Below are 22,184 nucleotides of genomic sequence, written 5' to 3'. Positions count from 1 at the left end.
TGCCTACACTTTTCAAGTTTCACACGCTGCTCAGGTGTTCATGTTCATCCTGGTAGAAGTGATGTATTTGTTCACGGTACTAATGAGAATACTTTTGTAAAAAAATTGACAGCCTAACCAGGCGGTAGCGTAGTGGATAGAGCGTTGGACTGGGATGCGGAAGACCCAGGTTCAAGACCCCAAGGTCGCCAGCTTGAGCGTGGGCTCATCTGGTTTGAGCAAAAGCTCACCATCTTGGACCCAAGGTCGCTGGCTTGAGCAAGGGGTTACTTGGTCTGCTGAAGGCCCACAGTCAAGGCACATATGAGAAAGCAATCAATGAACAACTAAGGTGTCACAATGAAAAACTGATGATTGATGCTTCTCATCTCTCTCCATTCCTGTCTGTTTATCCCTCTCTCTGACTCTCTATGTAAAAAAAATAAAATAAAATTGATAGATGGGAATTAATAAGCTTCAGATACTTCAGTTAGAATCTATCTAAATAATTGATGACTCTTGACAATTATTTGTAATTATACCTTTTTAGTGTAAAATGAGTTAACAATTGGATTGAACAATTCATCTCTGAAAGTTAAAAGGTAAAAATTTAAAACTAATCTTGAATTTTGAGATGAAGATGCAGACTATGAAACTTGGACTTTACCTTGAGAAACATGTATACTGTGGTCGTAATATTTTATTATTTGTAGTTGGAATGTTTCTACCAAATGATTTGTATTTTGCATCTCTTATTTAAAAATGGTTAAAAGGCCTGACCTGTGGTGGCGCAGTGGATAAAGTGTTGACCTGGAAACACTGAGGTCGCTGGTTCGAAGCCCTGGGCTTGCCTGGTCAAGGCACATATGGGAGTTGAAGCTTCCTGCTCCTCCTTTCTGTCTGTCTGTCTGTCTCTCTCTCCTCTCTAAAATGAATAAATAAAAAAAAAAATGGTTAAAAGTCTGTTTCTTCATCAGTTTCATTTTTGGTAGGCTGTTGCTGATGGAGGATGTTTACATGTGGGAATGCACATGTATTTACAAAATGGTGTAACAAATAAGAGAAATAGGAGTAAAAGTTCACAAGCATCTGTGTTGAGCTTAATCACAAAGGGACCTGACTCTGCAGCCACCACCCACTAAGAAAAAGAGCAAAGCTCAGTGGCTCTTGTGTGTCCACCTCTCAATCATTGCCTTTCCTATCTTCTTCAGTGTAGCTACCATTCTAAAGCACCAGAGATAAATTTTGCCAGTTTTTTATTTTTATGTAAATGTACATTTGATTTTCTTAGCTCAGCGTTGCAGTCATGATACTCATCCATATTGTTGTCTGTAGCAGTATGTAGTGCCTTCTTCATTGCTGACTACTAGTTCATAAGGTGAATGTGCTGTAAGTTGTTCATCTCTTCTGCTGTTGATGGACATCTCGAGTTTCAATTTTTTATCTAGTACAAATAATGTTATGAACATTCTTTTATTTTAATGTTTATTGATTTTAATGAGAGAGTAGGGGAGAGAGAGAGGGACAGGAACATCATCTGTTCTTGTATGTGTCCTCACCAGGGATTGAACCAGCAACATCTGTACTTCAGGACAATGCTCTGACCAACTGAGCTATCTGGCCAGGGCATGAACATTCTTCTATGTATATTTTGGTACACATGTGCACCAATTTCTTTTGTCTCTATAACTAGAAATGAAATTACTGAGTCATGGGGTGCATAGTATTCAGCTTTAATACAGGACCAAATCATTTTCCAAAGTGGTTACCGATTTACACTGCTAGTGTTCCACATTTTCATCCACATATACTTAGTCCTCATTTTAACCATTCAGTTATGTATAGAGGGATTTCAAAGTGTTTTTAATTTTTTTAACTTAATTTTTTATTCAGTGAGAGGAGGGGAGGCAAAGAGACGGAGTCCCCCACATGCGCCCGGGCTGGGATCCACCCAGCAAGCCCACTAGAGGGTAATGCTGTGCCCATCTGGGGCATTACTCTGTTGCTCAGCAACTGAGCTCTTCTTAGCGCTTGAGGCGGAGACCATGGAGCCATCCTCAGCAGCTGGGGCCAGCTCGCTCCAATGGAGCCATGGCTGCAGGAGGAGAAAAGAAAGAGACGTGAGAGAAGCGAGAGAAGGAATGGGAGAAGTGGACAAGCAGATGGGTGCTTCTCCTGTGTGCCCTTACCAGGAATCAAAGCTGAGACATCCACACTCTGACCCGATGCTCTACCACTGAGCCAACCGGCCAGGGCCAGTGTCTTTGAGTTGTATTTGTATTATTATCAAGGAGATTAAGTTCAAGAAAAATTTATATATGTATATATGTATATACATATGTATATAGGGAAAATGACTAACCATGGTAAAAGGTTAACATGCCGGGAATCTCAGTAAAGAGTATACTGGAATTCTTTGTACTAGTCTTTCAACTTTTTTTTTTTTTTGTATTTTTCTGAAGTTGGAAACGGGGAGGCAGTCAGACAGACTCCCGCATGTACCCGACCAGGATCCACTGGGCATGCCCACCAGGGGGCGATGCTCTGCTGCAACCAGAGCCATTCTAGTGCCTGAGGCAGAGGCCATAGAGCCATCCCCAGCGTCTGGGCCAGCCTTGCTCCAATGGGGCCCCGGCTGCGAGAGAGGAAGGAGAGGGAGAGGGGTAGAGAAGCAGATGGGCACCTCTCCTGTGTGCCCTGGCTGGGAATCGAACCCGGGACTCCCTCTCGCCAGGCCGATGCTCTACCACTGAGCCAACTGGCCAGGGCTAGTCTTTCAACTTTTAAGTTTAAAATTACTTATAAATAAAAAGCTTTAAAAAATTAATTTTAAGTAGATTGAGACTCTGAATATAAAATGTAAAATACTAAGGCTCCTAGAAAAAAGTATAGGAAACTATCCTGACCTTGGAATGGGTAAAGATTTCATAAACAAAACACACATACACACAAATCTAACAATAAAGAAAAGATGAACAATTGGACTAAATTAAAATTAAGAACTGTTTATCAAAAGATGGCATTTGCCTGACCAGGCGATGGCGCAGTAGATAGAGTGTCGGACTGGGATGCGGAAGACCCAGGTTCGAGACCCCGAGGTTGCCAGTTTGAGCGCAGGCTCATCTGGCTTCAGCAAAAAGCTCACCAGCTTGAACCCAAGGTTGCTGGCTTGAGCAAGGGGTTATTCAGTCTGCTGAAGGCCCATGGTCAAGGCACATATGAGAAAGCAATCAATGAACAACTAAGGTGTTGCAATGCGCAACGAAAAACTAATGATTGATGCCTCTCATCTCTCCGTTCCTGTCTGTCTATCCCTCACTCTGACTCTGTCTCTGTAAAAAAATAAAAAAATAAAAAATAAAGTTTTAAAAGATGGCATTAAAGAATTAGAAAGAGAAAGCACAGAGTGGGTGAATATCTGTGCAACATGTATAAATGACCAAGTGTTCACATCTAAAAGAGGTAGAAAACTATAAATCAGTATAAAAAAAGATGCTGCACTACCTCATAGCCATTAGGATGGCTACTATAAAAAAAATAAGTAAGTGCTGCCAGGATATGGGAGAATTGGAACCCTTGTGCACTATTGGGAGGACTGTAAAATGGTGCAGCTGCCGTGGAAAGCAGTGTGGTAAAAGAATTGAAAGCAAGGTCTCAAAGAGATAGTTGTATACCCATGTTCGTGTCTGTTATTCACAATAGCCAAAAGGTGGAAGGAACCCAAGCGGCCATCATCAGTGGAAGAATGGGTAAGCAAAATGTAGTATATACACATAATGAAATATTATTCATCCTTAAAAAGGGAGGAGATTCTGACCCATTCTATAATGTGGATGAACTTTGTGAATATTATGCTAAGTGAAATAAACCAGTCACAAAAAGACAAAGACTGTATGATTCTACTGATGTAAGGTACTGAAAACAGTGAGATTCAGAGGCAGAAAGTGAAATGAATTGTGGTTGCCAGGAACAGGGGGGAAGGAGGAATGAAGAGTTGTTTAATGGGGACAGAGTTTCAGTCTAGGAAGATGAAAAGGTTTGGAGATGGATGGTGATGGTTGCTCAACAGTGCAAATGTGCTTAATGCCTCTGAACTGTACACTTAAAAATGATTAAAATGGTAAATGTTATGATATTTTACCACAAACTTACAATTTTGGTTGAAATTAGACTACTAAAAAATTAGGTAAGAAAACATTTCAGAGTAATTTTTTTTAGGTAGTGGCTCTATCATTGAATCATTTTAAAGCAATGCAGATTATTTGAGATTCTCATTGATATTTCTCTCTAGAAATTGAGAGATGGCATTTCCTGTGGCATTATAGCACTTTGCTGAGGTAACCCATGTAGTATTGCTCAAATGATCTCTGTTCATAGGTCGTGTCCTATATGAAAGAGTAAGTAGCAGGAAGGATGTCTTTACTTTTTCCCATCCCTCAATGAATCTGGTTCATGTGAGCACACAGCAGGCTTTCATAAAATTTTTAATTACATATGTGATTTCTGTATTTTCAAATGAAGTGTGAGTGCTTACAGCTTATAAACCAGTTGAGAGTTCTGTTTCTGTAGTATGATGCACTGCTTGCTGGTATAAAGTCTTTGTAGAACTCAATATAAACCAAGAGCTTTATTTAGTCTCAAAATATTATTTAATCTTGCTTCATCTAGTCAGTTTATTTTGATTTTCTGTTGCTTCCAGACCAAGAGCAGTGATGACCTTTTAGCTGGAATGGCTGGAGGGGTGACAGTGACTAATGGTGTTAAAGGGAAGAAAAGCACCTGCCCTTCTGCAGCATCGTCAGCATCTGCCCCTGCCATGAGCACCGTGGAGAACAAATCCAAAGTTACCACAGGTATGTGTGGCGTTCAGGCTAACAGTTAAATTGCTTTTTGTTTAACTAGGAAAAGTGCAGTGGTATTAGGGGTTCCATCTGATAGAAAATTCAAACATGTATAAAAAGATAAACTGGTATTTCATCCCATGTACTCATCAACTTTATCAACTGCTGGCCGGTCTTAACTCATTGATATCCACATTTTCTACCTTATTATTTTGAAGTAAATTCCAGATAGTTCATTAATTCCACAAATAGTTCATTATCTTTGAAATATAAGGATTTATAAAAGAATATAATCACAATACCATTCTTAGTCCTTAAAATAATTGTTTCTCATATTGTAAATTATTCAGTAATTGTGTATTTAAATTTCCAACTGTCTAATAAATATTATGGAAATAATTTTTTACTATCTGTTTGAATCAGGATTTTTTTTTTTTTACAGAAACAGAATGAGAGTCAGAGAGAGAGATAGATAAGAGCAGACAGACAGGAATGGGAAGAGATGAGAAGCATCAATCATTAGTTTTTCGTTGCGACACCTTAGTTGTTCATTGATTGCTTTCTCATATGTGCCTTGACTGTGGGGCTACAGCAGACCGAGTGACCCCTTGCTCAAGCCAGCGACCTTGGGTCCAAGCTGGTGAGCTTTGCTCAAACCAGATGAGCCCACGCTCAAGCTGGCGACTTTGGGTTCTCGAACCTGGGTCCTCTGCATCCCAGTCTGACGCTCCATCCACTGCGCCACCGCATGGTCAGGCATGAATCAGGATTTATTTAAGATCCATATATAATAATTGATGATGTGTTTCTCTTGTCTTTTTTTTTTAATATAAGATTTTATTTATTGATTTTAAAGAGAGGAGATGGGGTTGGCGAGAAGTATCTACTCGTAGTTGTTTCACTTGCGTTGTTCATTGCTTTCTTGTTCAAGCTGGCGACCTCAGCATTCCAGGTCAATACTCTATTCACTGCACAACCACGGGCCAGTTACATCTTTTTTTTTAATGTATGGGTTTATCTCCTTTTAAACTTGCAATTTAATTTTTGTAGAAGCTGGTTGTTTGACCCGTAGAGTTTTTTCCATGATCTAGATTTTGTCACATCTCCTTGATATCCTTGACTATATTCCTTTGTTCTCTCAGTTTACTTTAAATGTCATTGGATCTAGAACCTCAATGGCACAGATTCAGGTTCTGTTGGGAATTGTCCATCTGCAGAAGACACATCATTTCTAGTTGTCTCTGTTTCCATGATAGGAGCTTTTGATCATCCATTTATTTCAATTCTGCCGTTAGTAGCAGTTTGTTAATATTGGGGAAAAATTTATAGCATTCCCTTTCTTCCATTTGCAGTTGTTTTCTCCCAATCTTGTTACTTGTACCTTTGAAATTGGTTACTGATTATTATTATCCCCTCTCTATTTTTACGGAGATCTACATCTCACTCCCAGAATGTAGGACTTCCTTTATTTTCACTGCACTGCCTGCTCATATTCCTCCTTTACTCTTCCTTCTTCCTCATATGTTCCATTTATCATCTTCTAGATTAATTTTCATAAAGTCTTTTCCTTATGTTTCTTCCCTACTGAAGAAAATTTGCTGACCTCTGTGACTCACTGAATTCAGTGACATCTGGGGTGTTATAGAAACCTTTGCGTGGTACTTCTGTTAACTGTGTGGCCTTTCTTTACCTTGTTATGTGCCACGCTCACTTCTGCCTGCTCATCCTTCGCCTGTCTTTTGGCCTGCCGTAACTCCCTTTCCTCTAGGACACAAGACTTGCAAAATTCTTGTCTTTCTACATCATGTAGATCTTTTGTCTCTTGTTACTTCTGAGGCCCGGTGCCTGCGACATAAACAGCCAGTAGTTTATTTAAAAATACTCTTTGATTAGTTCTAGATATCATTTTTCAAAGTAAAACATATTCTAATTATTTTTTAAGTGTTTGTGGGTATTTACACATATTCCTGTTATTTTTATATTAAACAATGGGTTACGTTAATTGTTTTCACAGGTTTAAAATTCTAGCAGTTAAGTAATAGTGTGATTTGTACAGAATGTTTAATTAACATGTCATTGTTATTGAGCATTAATTCAGCATCGTTTTCTAACAGAGAGGCAGTAGAGTATGCTGGTTAAGTTGCGGCTTCTAGAGCCAAATTGCCTGGGTTTGAATGTTGGCTCCTCTGTATATTACCTGTGGGATGTTGGTAAATCACTCACATTTGTGTTAGTTTCATCTGTAAAACAAGATGATACAGCTCCTACCTTAGAATTTTGATGAGGTTCATATAAATTAATGTATGTGAAATGTTAATGCATGCATGTCCATGTGCAAGTACATGTTAGCTATTATTATTATTTATGTGGCATTCTATGATGTGGGAATTTTTGCATGTATTTTGACCATATTTTGGTGTTTGTTGTGTATAGCTTAGATTTTTGGTTTGTCTGGAGGCTGGCTTTCCCTTTTTGCTCTCCCATGATCTTCCTTTACCATCTTTTTCTACAGTTAATTTGCCACCTGACTGGCTAATCCTAGAATCATCATCATCTAGCTTGCCCTAGAATATTATGTCCCTGACCACCTCTTTAAAGCCAAGATATAGGATTCAAGTTAATGTGTATAAGTTTTTAAAAAATGTAATAGCTAGGCCCTGGCTGGTTGGCTTACTGGTATAGTATCAGCCTGGCATATTGAAGTCCTGGGTTTAAGTACCTGTTAGGGCACACAGGAGAGGTGACCACCTGTTTCTCCTCCACTCCCCACCTCTTCCCTTCTTGTAGCCATGGCTTGAATGAGCAAGTTTTCCCCCAGGCGCTGAGGGAAAACTTTCCATGGCCTTGCCTCAGGCACTATAAAATAGCTCAGTTGCTGAGCAATGGAGCACCGACCCAAGATAGGCAGAACATCAGCCCCATATGTGGGTTGCTGGGTGGATCCCAGTTTGGGTGCATGTGGGAGTCTGTCTCTCTGCTTCCCTGCCTCTCACTTGATTAAAAAAAAAAGAACGAAAAAAATGTAAAAGCTATATTGAGATATAATTCACATTTCATAAAATTCACCCTTTTAAAGAGTATAATTTAGTGTGTAATTTCTTTTTCATTGGTAGTTAAAAGATGAATGATCTTCTGGTTTTGAGAAAAATGAATTTTATGGTAACCAGACTCTAAGGCAAGATTTATATAGGTCAAACTCAATGTGTAGATCCTAAGATTTCATCTTGTTAGACCTGGGACAAAAACTATATGCCTTTTTATTATTAATATTTTTGCCTTAACTTCTTTGTTTTAAACATGTAGGCACAAGTTCTTCAGCCAAGCGGAGCACTTCAGCAGGTAATAAAGAATCCAGTTCTACTAGAGAAAGATTACGTGAACGAACCCGGCTAAACCAGAGCAAAAAACTACCTTCTGCAGGTCAGGGGGCTAATGACGTGGCACTGGCTAAGCGTTCCCGCAGTCGCGCCGCTACGGAATGTGATGTTCGCATGAGCAAGTCTAAATCGGACAATCAGATCAGTGACAAAGCTGCTCTGGAAGCCAAAGTGAAAGATCTTCTCACGCTGGCAAAAAGCAAAGACGTCGAAATTTTACATTTGAGAAATGAACTCCGAGACATGCGTGCTCAGCTGGGCATTAATGAGGATCATTCTGAGGGTGATGAAAAATCTGAGGAGAAGGAAGCTATTATTATTCACCAGCCAACTGATGTTGAGTCCACTTTATTGCAGTTACAGGAACAGAACACTGCCATCCGTGAAGAACTCAACCAGCTGAAAAATGAAAACAGAATGTTGAAGGACAGGTTGAATGCATTGGGCTTTTCCCTTGAGCAGCGGTTAGACAATTCTGAAAAATTGTTTGGCTATCAGTCCCTGAGCCCAGAAATCACTCCTGGTAACCAGAGCGATGGAGGAGGGACTCTGACTTCTTCGGTGGAAGGCTCTGCCCCTGGGTCAGTGGAGGATCTTCTAAGCCAGGATGAAAACACCCTCATGGACCATCAGCACAGCAACTCCATGGACAATCTAGACAGCGAGTGCAGTGAGGTGTACCAGCCCCTCACGTCGAGCGATGACGCCCTGGATGCGCCGTCATCCTCGGAGTCAGAAGGCATTCCGAGCACAGAGCGCTCTCGGAAGGGGAGCAGTGGGAATGCCAGTGAAGTGTCTGTTGCGTGCTTGACGGAACGGATACACCAGATGGAAGAGAACCAACACAGCACGAGTGAGGAACTTCAGGCAACTCTGCAAGAGCTAGCTGATTTACAGCAGATTACCCAAGAACTAAACAGTGAAAATGAAAGGCTTGGAGAGGAGAAGGTTATTCTTATGGAGTCTTTATGTCAGCAAAGTGATAAGTTGGAACACTTTAGCCGGCAAATTGAATATTTCCGCTCCCTTCTAGATGAGCACCACATTTCTTATGTCATAGATGAAGATGTAAAAAGTGGACGCTATATGGAACTGGAACAGCGTTACATGGATTTAGCTGAGAATGCCCGTTTTGAACGGGAGCAGCTCCTTGGTGTCCAGCAGCATTTGAGTAATACTTTGAAGATGGCAGAACAAGACAATAAGGAAGCTCAAGAAATGATAGGGGCGCTCAAAGAGCGTAATCACCATATGGAGCGAATTATTGAGTCTGAGCAGAAGGGTAAAGCCGCCTTGGCAGCCACATTAGAGGAGTACAAAGCCACAGTGGCCAGTGACCAGATCGAGATGAACCGCCTGAAGGCGCAGCTGGAGAATGAAAAGCAGAAAGTGGCGGAGCTCTATTCCATTCATAACTCTGGAGACAAGTCTGATATTCAGGATCTCCTGGAGAGTGTCAGGCTGGACAAAGAAAAAGCAGAGACTTTGGCTAGTAGCCTGCAGGAAGATCTGGCTCACACCCGAAATGATGCCAATCGATTGCAGGACACCATTGCAAAGGTACTGTTTGAGTAGGTGCAGTGTTCTGGGTTGGCATCATGCACCTGTGGTACATAGCCTGCTTACTGACAGCCAGCATCACTTGTATGAGGTGCCATTAACTTTTTTAAGCTGATATTTTAAAGCTTGAGGATAGTTTTATTTTATTGGGATAAAGTGAAAAGTATTCTTATAATACTGTCACTTTCACTCGCTTGCATTTTGTTACTGTTTTCCTCCCTGTGAGAGGATAGGGCTAGAGTTTGAACTAATGACAGACTTTGGCCCTGGTTCTGGTTATACACAGGAGAGCATGTCATGGAATTTTACACCTTCATCTCTGATGTACTTTGGCATAAGAAAGATGGAGAGCCAGTATTCTAGGTGGAGTCTGCCACTTCTTATCCTGTTGTCTTTGTTGGTTTTCAAATACAGTTCTGTTGTGAGTTCAATATTTTTGAAGTATGATGGAGACTGCTTTTTCTTAGAGGACTATGGTTTGTTGCTGATGGGACCTTTCAAGATCATTAGTCCAGTTCCCTTGTTTTACATGGCAGAGTAATTGTGAGAACTCAGAACTGTACTCTGAAGTTGCTGGTACTCTGGCCAGTGCTCTGTGCCCCATTGATTGCTGCTGTAGTGTTTTTTTGCATGAGTTATCTAATTAATCTATCTCACATTCTGTTTCTTATTTTAGTGCAGTGATTCTTAAAGTAAGAAACATGAGTATGCCTTTGGCCAAAATTTGAATAATTTAGACCTTAATTTTCTTAGTAATGACTTTTAGAGATACAATTTAGATTTATTATTTTTGGAGTGTATATCTATCGATAGATATAGATAGATAGATAGATATATTGGGGGCACTATGAAATAATACTTTTGCAATGACGGTATTTGAGGGTGTTTTGGTTTCCATCATTGATTTGATACAGAAACTGTCACAAATGTGAGGTCGTTTTTGTGGGAGAGCATGTTAATCATTAATCAAAGGCATGCTTCTGGTCCAAACTTTCGAGAAGGGAAAATTTTCAAAATTTCCTCCTAAATAATCTAGTTAAGTTCAATGATTTATTAATATAATTTTAGCCAGTGATGTAGCGACAAATTATGCTAATAAGTATATTACATAAAGTTCTGTTGTAGATTGCTTTTTCATACTTCTGAACAGTTATTACACATATTTTAATTCATGCGGAGCTTAGCTTTCATTCGAAACCATGTATACCTCAGTTCTAGAATTTATATTAAAACAACTCTAACTTTTCTAATCTGTACCATCAATTTCATATAGGTAGAAGATGAATATAGAGCCTTCCAAGAAGAAGCTAAGAAACAAATAGAAGATTTGAACATGACATTAGAAAAATTAAGATCAGAGCTAGAAGAAAAAGAGACGGAAAGGAGTGACATGAAAGAAACCATTTTTGAACTTGAAGATGAAGTAGAACAACATCGAGCTGTGAAACTTCACGACAACCTCATTATTTCTGATTTAGAGAGTAAGTGATCAGGGAACAGTTCATTCCTTTTTATCCTACCCACTGTAACATGTCTGAAAAGTTTCTAGTCAGTAACAAAGTATAAATTGGGAGATCTGATTGCAGTAGGTTCAAAGACACTAGCAGTGGCTGGCAGAAATATGCATGTGGTAAAGTAGAATCCACACATTAGATGATTAATGATTTAAAGCATTACTTTAAAATTGTGCTTAATTATGGGAAATTATTCCACTTGATCTTAGCCAAAAGGTCGAGAAGTGATTTGGAAAATTAAAGCGAAAAGCTAATGGAGTAATATTTTTTCGATCCTAGAAAAAGCTATTTATTATCTACTTATAGTGATTACAAGTATATTGAAACAAAAAAGTATTGCTCCTTCATAACCTTGTGCCTAAGACACAAGTTTTTTTTTTTTTTTTTGTATTTTTCTGAAGCTGGAAACGGGGAGAGACAATCAGACAGACTCCCGCATGTGCCTGACCGGGATCCACCCGGCACGCCCACCAGGGGCTACACTCTGCCCACCAGGGGGTGATGCTCTGCCCCTCCAGGGCGTCGCTCTGCCGCGACCAGAGCCACTCCAGCGCCTGGGGCAGAGGCCAAGGAGCCATCCCCAGCGCCCGGGCCATCTTTGCTCCAATGGAGCCTTGGCTGCGGGAGGGGAAGAGAGAGACAGAGAGGAAGGATTGGGGGGGGGGGGGTGTTGGAGAAGCAAATGGGCGCTTCTCCTATGTGCCCTGGCCGGGAATCGAACCCGGGTCCCCCGCACGCCAGGCCGACGCTCTACCGCTGAGCCAACCGGCCAGGGCCAGACACAAGTTTTTGTTTGTCCAATTTTCTTCCCTGCCATGGAGATTTTATACTCTGGTGGAATTGAGACTCAGATTTTAAGTTACTTTGCTTTTTAAAGTTAAAGTCTTTAAAAACTTTTTTATAGTTATTTCGGATGTATTTTAAAAAGTTATAAAAATAGTATAAAGCATTTCTGTGAGAAAATTTGAAGAGCAGAAATTTGCATGATCTTAAACGGTCTTTCCACAGACTGTTTATTATGTTGTAAGTGAGGAAAAAGAAACAACAGAAATTATACAGTGGAAAAAATGGGCCACATTTTAATGGGACGAGCATGTAAATGAGAGAGGCATGTAGATATTGGACACATCAGCTGGACTGTACTCTGACTGAGGTGTAACTTCAATTAATCATAGAGAAACATGAAGCAGACGAAAAATGAGGGATGTTGTACTAATAACACAGGTGTGGGTGGTGCTATAATCCTTAAAAATGCCAATATTGTAAGAGACAAAGGCTATGGAAAAGTTTTAGATTAAAGGGAGGCTAAGGAGACATGACAATTAAATGCATTACCTGTGCCTAGACTGGGTCCAGTACCATGGGGGGAAATGCTTTAATCATTATAGTATAATGGATAGTATGTCAAAATTGGAGTGTGGATGGTAGAGTAGATGAACATATCAGTATAAATTTATGAGGTTGATGACTATACTGTGTTTACGTAAGAGAGGTCCCTATTCTTGGGAACCATACCCTAAATATTTAGGGATAATGGACCATAGTGTATATCCTTAAAGGGTTCAGAAAATATTAGGAATAGATAGATAGATATACAGAGTCAGACAACAATAGAAGATGGCAAATGATAAAACAAATGGGTAAACTTAATAGTAGGCAAATCTGAGTAAAAAGGTGTATGGGTGTTCTTTGTACTATTTTTCACATGTTTTTGTAAGCTTGAAATTATTTCCAAATAATATATTTTAAATTTCTTATGTATTCTTTATTCCGATTCCTCAAATATTCACAGATTTTAAGTTGTAATACACTTTATGATGCCCAGGTGGAGACAAGGAGAATGGGAATAACCTTTTGGGGGAAGCGTTGGTTAAAATTTTTAAACTTTTGGTTCATGATACTGCTCCTTTGAGCTCAAACCTTGACAGAGGGTTGATAATATATAATATATACAATTAAGCCAGATCTCATGTGCTATGGATGCAAAGGTGGGGAGGTTTGGACTGTTTATCAGAGAGATTAGATCATTTACAAGAGCCCCAGACATGTTTTGTGGCTCTAGCTAGTTGACCCAGCACCTGTAGATTGACTTCGGGGTTATTCATAACACTCTGAAGTATCTGGACATTAAATCAACTGACTGGGACTTATTTCTTGGACATAGTGGTAATCATAGAGATAAACTTTCTCTAAAGTTTTAAAGACCTTTTATTTTAACATTTCTCTGGAGTTTTTATTTTATCTCTTAACTGAGAGGATTTTATATCATTTTACTTCTTAAATTTAGAACCTGAGAGGTTCTAAAATGTTTCATATTACCTTGGAAGCTCAATGCATTTTTTCATGTGATACTAATAGCCTTTTCCCTCCTGAGACTTTTGATTTGAATGTGGAAGGAGTGACACCTTGTGGTAATTATTAGAAAAATGTTAGATTATAAGAATTCTGGGGCCAGAATTTTATAAACCATTGCAAAAATAAAATTATATTTATATTATATGGATTTTAATTATAAAATGGCTGAAAATTCTGAATAAATTTTTTAGCCATATAGCTTCTCTCTCCAGTTTTTTTAAATGAAATGTTCAAATATACAGGAATACCACAAGAATGGTATAGTTAGCACCCATTGTCTAGATTTGACAGTTCACATTTTTAAATATTTCATGTGTATGTGTTTAACTGAACCAGTAACAGTAAGTTGTAGCCCTCATGACACATAACTTCTAAATATTTCAACATGCAACTCCTAAAACAGTCTCCTTATAACCATGATATTGTTATCACATTTAGTAAAATTAGTCATATTCCTTAGTATCATCTAATACCCGATTTTCAAATTAAAATTTTTTTATAAGAATCAGTAGCCTAACAAGTTTCATGCATTACCTTAGTTGTTATATCTCTGTAATCTGATAGAAGTTACTTTTTTTTCCTCGAGAATTCTAGCATTTGGGATTGATGCTAAGTCAGTACTTGCTTTAGGTGACTCGATGACAAGGAATACTATTACTGAGAAATTGAGATCTTCTGGGAACTGTTTTAGCAACTATTACTGTAGTCAATTTTAGAACTTTTTCATTACCCCCAAAAGAAACCTTGTCTATTAGTAGTCATTTCTCATTTATTTCAAAATGATCCTGAGTTTGGAATTAGTGGAGAGCTATTATAACTGTACTCAGGATGTAGAGGAAAATATGCTTGTAATGAATGAACAAATCTTAGCACAGCAATAAAAACTGTAAGAAAGACTTTGTAGGTATGCTAGAGCTGGAAAAATTTAACAGTTATATTAAAAAGTTCACCAAACCATTTAAACAGCAAATTAGAGATATAACAGAGACTGTGAACTTGAAGATCAATCAGTAGAAATTATCCATTCTGAAGGGCAGAGAGAAAAAAAAGATTGAATAAAAATAAACAAAAATGAGTAGAGCTGGCATTTCACCAATAGTGAAGGTAAACCAGGCAGGTCTGTATGTCTAGGCCCAGAGAAATGTCATAGATGAAAAAGAGCAAGTCATAGGACAGGAGAGTGTGAGCCATATGTGTTACATCTGTAATGAAAAACCATAAAAGCTTTAAATAAAACATTACACTGAAATGGTGTCCCTTAATAAATACTGGTTCCACTGTATTCTGTACAATAAATTCTATAACTTTGTGATTTCTCTAAAATAATGTTGCATTCTTGAGCTAGAATCCTCTAATAGATTGACCCAGATCCTGTAGATAGTTTTTAAAATGGTCCTTCCTCATTTCTCTACTTCTAGAAATGTATCTTCAAGTAATACGAGAGCAATTGTGTAAAGGCACTCATGGTATTTATAACAAAAATTCTAATTTTGTTAATAGAAGTTTCTAAAACAAATCATGATATATCCAATAGATGGAATACTAACTCAGTCATCAAAATGGTGCTACAGATCTGTATTTATTGATAAAGGTGTCCATAATCTAACACTAAGTAGAAAAGTTTTTGAAGCAGTATACTAGTTTAATTCCATTTTTCTTTTAAAAATACATAAACACATAGGATAATCTATTTTTGTTACCCTTTTCTGCTTTCAAGAATTACTGTGAGGTGTATTTTAGAATCAAGGGAGAAAAATTATATCTATCTTTTTCTCAGAAAATAAAAACAAACAAAATACATATAAAAATATAGAAAGATAAAAATAGTAAATGGTTCATTTGAAGCTCATTTGTGTCCTCTTTGTACATTAGGAATTCTGGTTTGAGATAAAGCTGTGACTGAATGGCTGGATACACTGCCTTGCCTCTCTTTCCTTTCCCCAGTGCATGGTATTTTAACTGATTAATTACTCTTGTCCTTTCCCTTTTTCTGAAAATTGTACCCAATGTCTGTTGGAGGCACTTGACCAGATATAAGAGTCTGGCTGAGCCCTGGGTATCAATATCCTGAGGATTTTCTCAGATTTCATGAGGGCATGAAAAGTTGCTTGTGAACTCCCATTTTACACACCCATGGTATCTGTCCAGTAATACCTACATGAGTGATAGACATATAACTGGAACCAGAGTGGAGGCCTAGCTCATTGTTTTTGATTTTTCAGGGATGGCAGGTTTTGGTGGGAAAGTATTATGAACCCCACTATTAAGTGGGCAGTACAGTGCCAGAATTGTTCAGAGAAAAATTGGTCTAATAGCAATGAGAACAGCAGTTTACCTGGTTTCTAGAATAAAAATAGCATTGTAAAATTATGTTATAAGTTGTAATTTAAAAATAAATGAAGTTGTAGTACTTCTGTTCTTTGATGGAGTTTAATGTTACTTTTTGAGTTGAAAACAGTAGATGGCAGTGTCTCTCACACTAGAATACCTTTGAAGGAAACTGCAATTAGAGGCTCCAGAGTGGAAGGCGTATGCTGCCCTTTTGTGTGACCGCTAATTGAGCCAAGCTACTTTTCACGACAAGAACTTAAGCACATACTCCTTTGTTTCTAAGGAAGAAAGTCTATTGTCATAGACTGTCCAGTACTTGATGTTACAAAGTGAAAATACAGTTATGATTTGTAAAGTTTAAATCAAATTTCCTAGAGATGTGTGCACTTTATTCTTCTTAAATATGTCCACTGACTGCCAGCTTCTCTTCTGTTTAAAAGGAATACTATGACATGACAATAATAAATATGTAGTTTGGGTGTAGCAGAATGTTCTTTTAAAAATAGTGATAATATGAATTCTGTGACCATGAATGTCGAGGTTGCTAAAGAGAAAAGAGCAAAAGAAACGAATGAAATTTGGGATTTTATAATCAGTCTAAGATCATCATGAGGCTAAAAATATCTGAGAATCAAGACACCAGATGTAAAAAGTGAGCTATAGTAAGATTTGCTGTTGTTTCATATGAATTATCTAAAGCTAGGTGATAGGTAGATGTGTCCTTTGTGATTAGAAGAAAAGGACGGCCTCGCGTGCGGAGGACCCGGGTTCGATTCCCGGCCAGGGCACACAGGAGAAGCGCCCATTTGCTTCTCCACCCCTCCGCCGCGCTTTCCTCTCTGTCTCTCTCTTCCCCTCCCGCAGCCGGGGCTCCATTGGAGCAAGGATGGCCCGGGCGCTGGGGATGGCTCTGTGGCCTCTGCCTCAGGCGCTAGAGTGGCTCTGGTCGCAACATGGCGACGCCCAGGATGGGCAGAGCATCGCCCCCTGGTGGGCAGAGCGTCGCCCCATGGTGGGCGTGCCGGGTGGATCCCGGTCGGGCGCATGCGGGAGTCTGTCTGACTGTCTCTCCCCGTTTCCAGCTTCAGAAAAATGAAAAAAAAAAAAAAAAAGAAGAAAAGGAAAACTGTTTTCAACAGAAGAGGAGAAATTACACTTTTTTGTTTGCTTGCCTGTTTTAATTACAAAATTATTTTTTGTATAAGTGGATATAGTATAAATGAAAGATGTATTCCTTAGTGTTTTCAACACTAGAAATATTTCAGCTTCTATCCTTACTCCTTAATCTGTGGTTGATTATATCACCAAGACACTGAATCTGTCCTCATACAGAGCCAAGTTACCTTGCTGGTTCCAGAGTAATCTGTAAGATACAAATTGGGGTGTTGGACTTACCCATTCACCTTGGTGTTTCTTTGCCCTTAACCAAATTAAATGACCTGTTGACCCTTAGTTTCCAGGTTAAATTAGGTCTGAGGTTGTTTGTATAGAAACAGATTTATAAATGAATGAAAATTTCATATGGAAACATTCATCTTTGCTAGCTGAACCACAAGCCTGGCCTTTCTGTCTCTAAGAGGATATGGATTTCTTTTTCCATTCCCTTATATCAGCGGTTCTCAAGCTGTGGGTCATGACCCCGGCGGGGTCGCGACCCACAGGTTGAGAACCGCTGCCTTATATCTTATAAGCACCTAGAAAAAAACCTGGTGCGTGTATCCACTTCCCTGGTGCAAAGAGATACTTAATGAGACTTGTTGAATTAATGAGTAAATTTGAATCCTTTTTCTTTTATAGACCCTAACTTTGTTGAAAGATTTTAGGGGTGCTGAGTGGAAAAAGTAAACTGCCGGGTGCAAAAATTGTGCAATCCCCCCCCCCCATATTTTATCTCATTAATTTTTAAATTTAGCTTATAAAAATGCATCATTATTATATATAATAATGATTACACATATTGTTATCCTAGGCTTTATGTTGTTACTGAAATGAATTCATTCCATTTAAAAGTATCACAAAACAAATCACCAACATTAAATTAAAGAAATTAAAGGTATAATGTCACAGAGGTTTCAGCAAGAAGAGGTTCCTGATGGAACTGGGAAGAAGACAGTGAGCAATGTAAGAAAAAATATTAGCATACACATATGTTAGGATCTTGATTAAAAGCTAATCATTTGTTAGCTTAAGGAAGACTTTCTGATTATGTGTCATTGCACGCAGGTGTTCACTGTGCCTGGGTTCCTGCCACTAAGTATAAGGAATGGAAGGGAATGTTTACTCAGAAACATCATGTCTGTAGTTATGAATTCTCTGATAAGTTCTGTCAATGGAATATTAAAAAAAGCCTATGTCATGATCTTAGTGTCACTTTCTTTTGCTACTTCCATTACTTTGCATTATACATTTATTACATTTACAATCTTACCATGTGTCAGGTGCTGGGGCTGTGAAGTTACCACACAGCTCCTGCCTTTGAAGTGTTTTCAGTCTTGCGGTAGACAGGTGTATGAAGAAATGTAAATAGTGTTGGCAGCACCAGTTATAAGGCTATATAAGGCAGAATTGGAACTCAGAAGGGTAGGGATCTATTAGGGTGGAAACAGTTGGTAAAGTCAGAGTATTTGTCACTAGACATGCATTTTCTGGTATCTAACCAAAGAGAAAGTCACCAGTTCCTGAGCTGTTGAAATAGCCAGCTGTGACAGATTTATTGAGCAAGGTCACCAGCACACCACCCTCCTAAGGCGTTTCCCCTTAAGCATGAATTTTAGAGCAGAATCTCTAAATAGAATGTCACTTCCCCATACCTTGCTGGTTAGGTTACAAGGGGACTGGCCTTGGCTGTGCTGTTATCCTTGCATCCCCGCTCTGTCTGGTATGGTGCTTTACTTATTCATGTTCATTAAGTGTTTACAGTGGATGAAATTGCTTGAAGAAAATTTATTTTATGCAAGAAATAAGTTGAGTATTGATTTCCTTTATAAATATATTTTTATTTTGTAAAAAGAGTTCCCCTAGAATTAATGTAAATAGCAGTTCCCCAGGACATTAAGTTTGAAAAACATTTTCATTTACCACTTTTCTGCAATTTATTTCAGTGTATAAAGTAAGTTATGCTTGCATAAATACTTAGACTAATAACCCTTGTGATTAAAAGTTCACATTGTAGTAGCAGTTAAGTGTTTTATTTGAGAGCCAACAATATGTGTGGTTTTAACAACTGATTTTACTTAACTTTTCATTTCAGAATTAAGACTCTGAGAAGGAAGGTAATCCAGAGTTGGATTTTTAAACTTGCTACTTTCTTTTTTTTTATCTTACTTTTATTAATTTTAATGCAGTGACATTGATAAATCAGGGTACATATGTTCAGAGAAAACATCTCCAGATTATTTTAACATTTGATTATGCTGTATACCCCTCACCCAAAGTCAGATTGTCTTCTGTCACCTTCTATCTAGTTTTCTTTGTGCCCCTCCCCTCCCCACTTGCTACTTTCTTTAGAAAGTAATATTCATTAATACTGGAGTGAACATTTCTTTTTTCTTCTAAGGTTTTGTATTAAAAACAAAAAGTCTTCAGGCAGAATGACTTTTTTGAATGTCATATTTAATTACCTCTTCTCTTTATATTCTTCTTTTTGAATACAGCTCTAAGAATAAATATTTAAACGTTTGTGATTTTTCAGATACGGTTAAAAAACTCCAGGACCAAAAACATGACATGGAAAGAGAAATCAAGACACTGCACAGGAGACTTCGGGTAGGATAAGTCTTTATGTATTATCTCATTAGAAAAAATAGTTTTCTGAAAGTTAAGCATAGGGCAGTCATTGACCATGTTAATGTTCATGTTAAGCTTCAAGTACAATTATAACATTGACGCCACGAGTCTTTGGGCAGAAAGCAAATGTCATCATTTCAAATTAGGTCTGGCACTACATTCTAGGTAGGAGAATGTACTAGTAGTTTATGAGTGGTGATTTTAGAAAGATGGATTTAAGAAGCAAGTGTTAAATTTTGGAAAGAAAGCATATTAACTCTTTGAGGATAAAGTATCTGAAACCAACTCTTTTCAGTCTTCTGTGGATTTGATCAGCTTGCCAGCAGCTGTACACTCTGGTGCAGAGGGTGGCGGAAGCTGTTTCATAGTCTCATGCCGCTGTTGCTCAGGCTGCCTTCACAGTGTCAGAGCGTTGCTTTGGGGTGGCGGGCACTGGGCTTGGAAGTTGGCAGCTGTTGCTGTGGTGGACGTGATGCCCTGGGGAGGCTTCCCCAGCCAGCCATACCCACCTCTGTCATGGCTGTGGGAAGCAGTGGACTGTACAGTTCCTTAGCTTTTCTCTTTGTCTCTTTCTGATTTTGTCTGCCTAGATTAAGTATAGTGTTTTTCTTCTGGCTTCCTCTTCCTTTTCCTTTACTTTTGATTTTTCTTTTCCTGTTAGATTTTGATGTCAGGATACTTGTAGTGTTGCACTATAAGATCTTTAAGTATGGTTCACACACCATTTATCCACCTCCTTGAGCTTTTCAGAGGTAAAGCGCTATAAATTTTTCATGTTTATTTTCATAAGACTTACTTTGAAACTTGAATGATGAAGGGAGACTTGATATTACCATCATTAATATTTATTGTACACTTTTTGAATGCTTGATGCCTAAGACAGATTGCTAGGAAATCTTTTCCTCATTAAGAAGAAGCTCAATAATAATTGCATTACCAGTTAACTATAGGTAATAACAATTCTCTGGGATTTGAACAAAATTTATAATTTGGGACAGTGCATTGTAGCAACCTAACCATAAACACATTTTATTTTTTTAAAATAAGTCCTTATTGCTCTCTTTTGGGAATAAAAATTTAGTTTTTTAATATAGGAAGAATCTGCGGAATGGCGGCAGTTTCAAGCTGATCTTCAGACTGCAGTGGTTATTGCAAACGACATTAAATCCGAAGCCCAAGAGGAGATTGGTGATCTGAAGCGCCGGTTACATGAGGCTCAGGAGAAAAATGAGAAACTCACAAAAGAATTGGAAGAAATAAAGTCACGCAAGTATGTCTTGAGAAACCAATTGTGTACATGTGTTTTAATAGAGAACACTTAAATTTTCTCATGTGGTATTATGGAAAGAATGTGGGGTTTGATACTAGTATGACTGTGTTTGAATCTAGTGGAAGTTACTCAACTTTTCTGGCCTCGTTTTATGACACTTGTGAAATAGTGTTGTCTATCTGGTCTTTCAGAGTCGTCAGTGTCCATAATCATAACACCTCTGGAGGGGGCCAGAATGGTCCCTAGCATAGGGTACACTGTATGGTTCTCCCCTGTCTTCTATCCCCATATTCTAGCCCTCTGGCTTTTGTTTAGATTAAAGCCTCGTGATTAAGGATGCAGACTGGAGGCAGACAGACTTATTTCCCATCCAGCTCTGCCTCTTCCTAGCTCCATGATCTTGGTCACAGCTCTTAGTTTGTTCATCTTTAAAATGAAGACAAACTGCTTGCTTTGCAGTGTTGTTGTCAGACTTAGATGAGATGTGCCTGCAGGGCCAGGACAAATATGCTTTAGCTAGTAGTATTAGAGACCCAGGTAAAGGATGCAAAGTGAATTTTTCTCCATCACTTACTTGAGGAGTTTTCACTTGTTTTTTGCTTATTACCACATGAATCTCCCCAGTGGTATTTTTTCTCATCTAACATTGAGATGATTGGAAACCCATAAAAAGTATTAGATGAGATGACATTTGTGATATGCTCGGAGTTTTTCAAGGAGACTCTTATCTAAGAGTGGGGGAAAACAGTTTTTGTGTTTGAGGTTATTATTACGAATTTGATTATTCATTACTTTGAATAATTCTTAAGTAGGCGTAGGGAAAAAAATTTCAAAAATATTTAACAGAATATCTGTGAAAAACTCATAATCATATTTTACTGTTGCCTAGCACTAGAATATGGCCCAGTAGACAGTGTTGCTCAATCATTTTTATTTGGTTTCCTTAAACATAACATGAAACTAGGCAGAAGATTATTGTTTTTCCACTGGTATAAAACTCATATTACATTACCTTTTTTTTTTTTTGTATTTTTCTGAAGTTGGAAATGGGGAGGCAGTCAGACAGACTCCCGCATGCGTCTGACCGGGATCCACCCGGCATGCCCACCAGGGGGCTATGCTCTGCCCATCTGGGGCATTGCTCTGTTGCAACCAGAGCCATTCTAGCGCC

At 38.5% G+C, this 22,184-nt stretch overlaps 1 protein-coding gene across 3 annotated transcripts in view; it reads left to right on the top strand.

Annotated features, from left to right (window-relative positions):
* SPECC1L (sperm antigen with calponin homology and coiled-coil domains 1 like) overlaps nucleotides 1-22,184 on the top strand; it is a 134,483-nt gene that overhangs the window by 40,861 nt on the left and 71,438 nt on the right. For all 3 annotated transcript variants that reach the window (XM_066365520.1, XM_066365521.1, XM_066365522.1), the window contains 5 exons: nucleotides 4,679-4,832; nucleotides 8,124-9,757; nucleotides 11,031-11,238; nucleotides 19,649-19,722; nucleotides 20,838-21,013. In XM_066365520.1, the coding sequence (XP_066221617.1) occupies nucleotides 4,679-4,832; nucleotides 8,124-9,757; nucleotides 11,031-11,238; nucleotides 19,649-19,722; nucleotides 20,838-21,013 (2,246 nt within the window). The remainder of the gene's footprint in view (nucleotides 1-4,678; nucleotides 4,833-8,123; nucleotides 9,758-11,030; nucleotides 11,239-19,648; nucleotides 19,723-20,837; nucleotides 21,014-22,184) is intronic.

This window comes from Saccopteryx leptura, chromosome 2 (assembly GCF_036850995.1).
Source record: "Saccopteryx leptura isolate mSacLep1 chromosome 2, mSacLep1_pri_phased_curated, whole genome shotgun sequence".
In the NCBI taxonomy this organism is placed as follows: Eukaryota; Metazoa; Chordata; class Mammalia; order Chiroptera; family Emballonuridae; genus Saccopteryx; species Saccopteryx leptura.
Note: the sequence above shows the minus strand (reverse complement) of the source record. Positions and strands in the feature narration are given on the sequence as shown.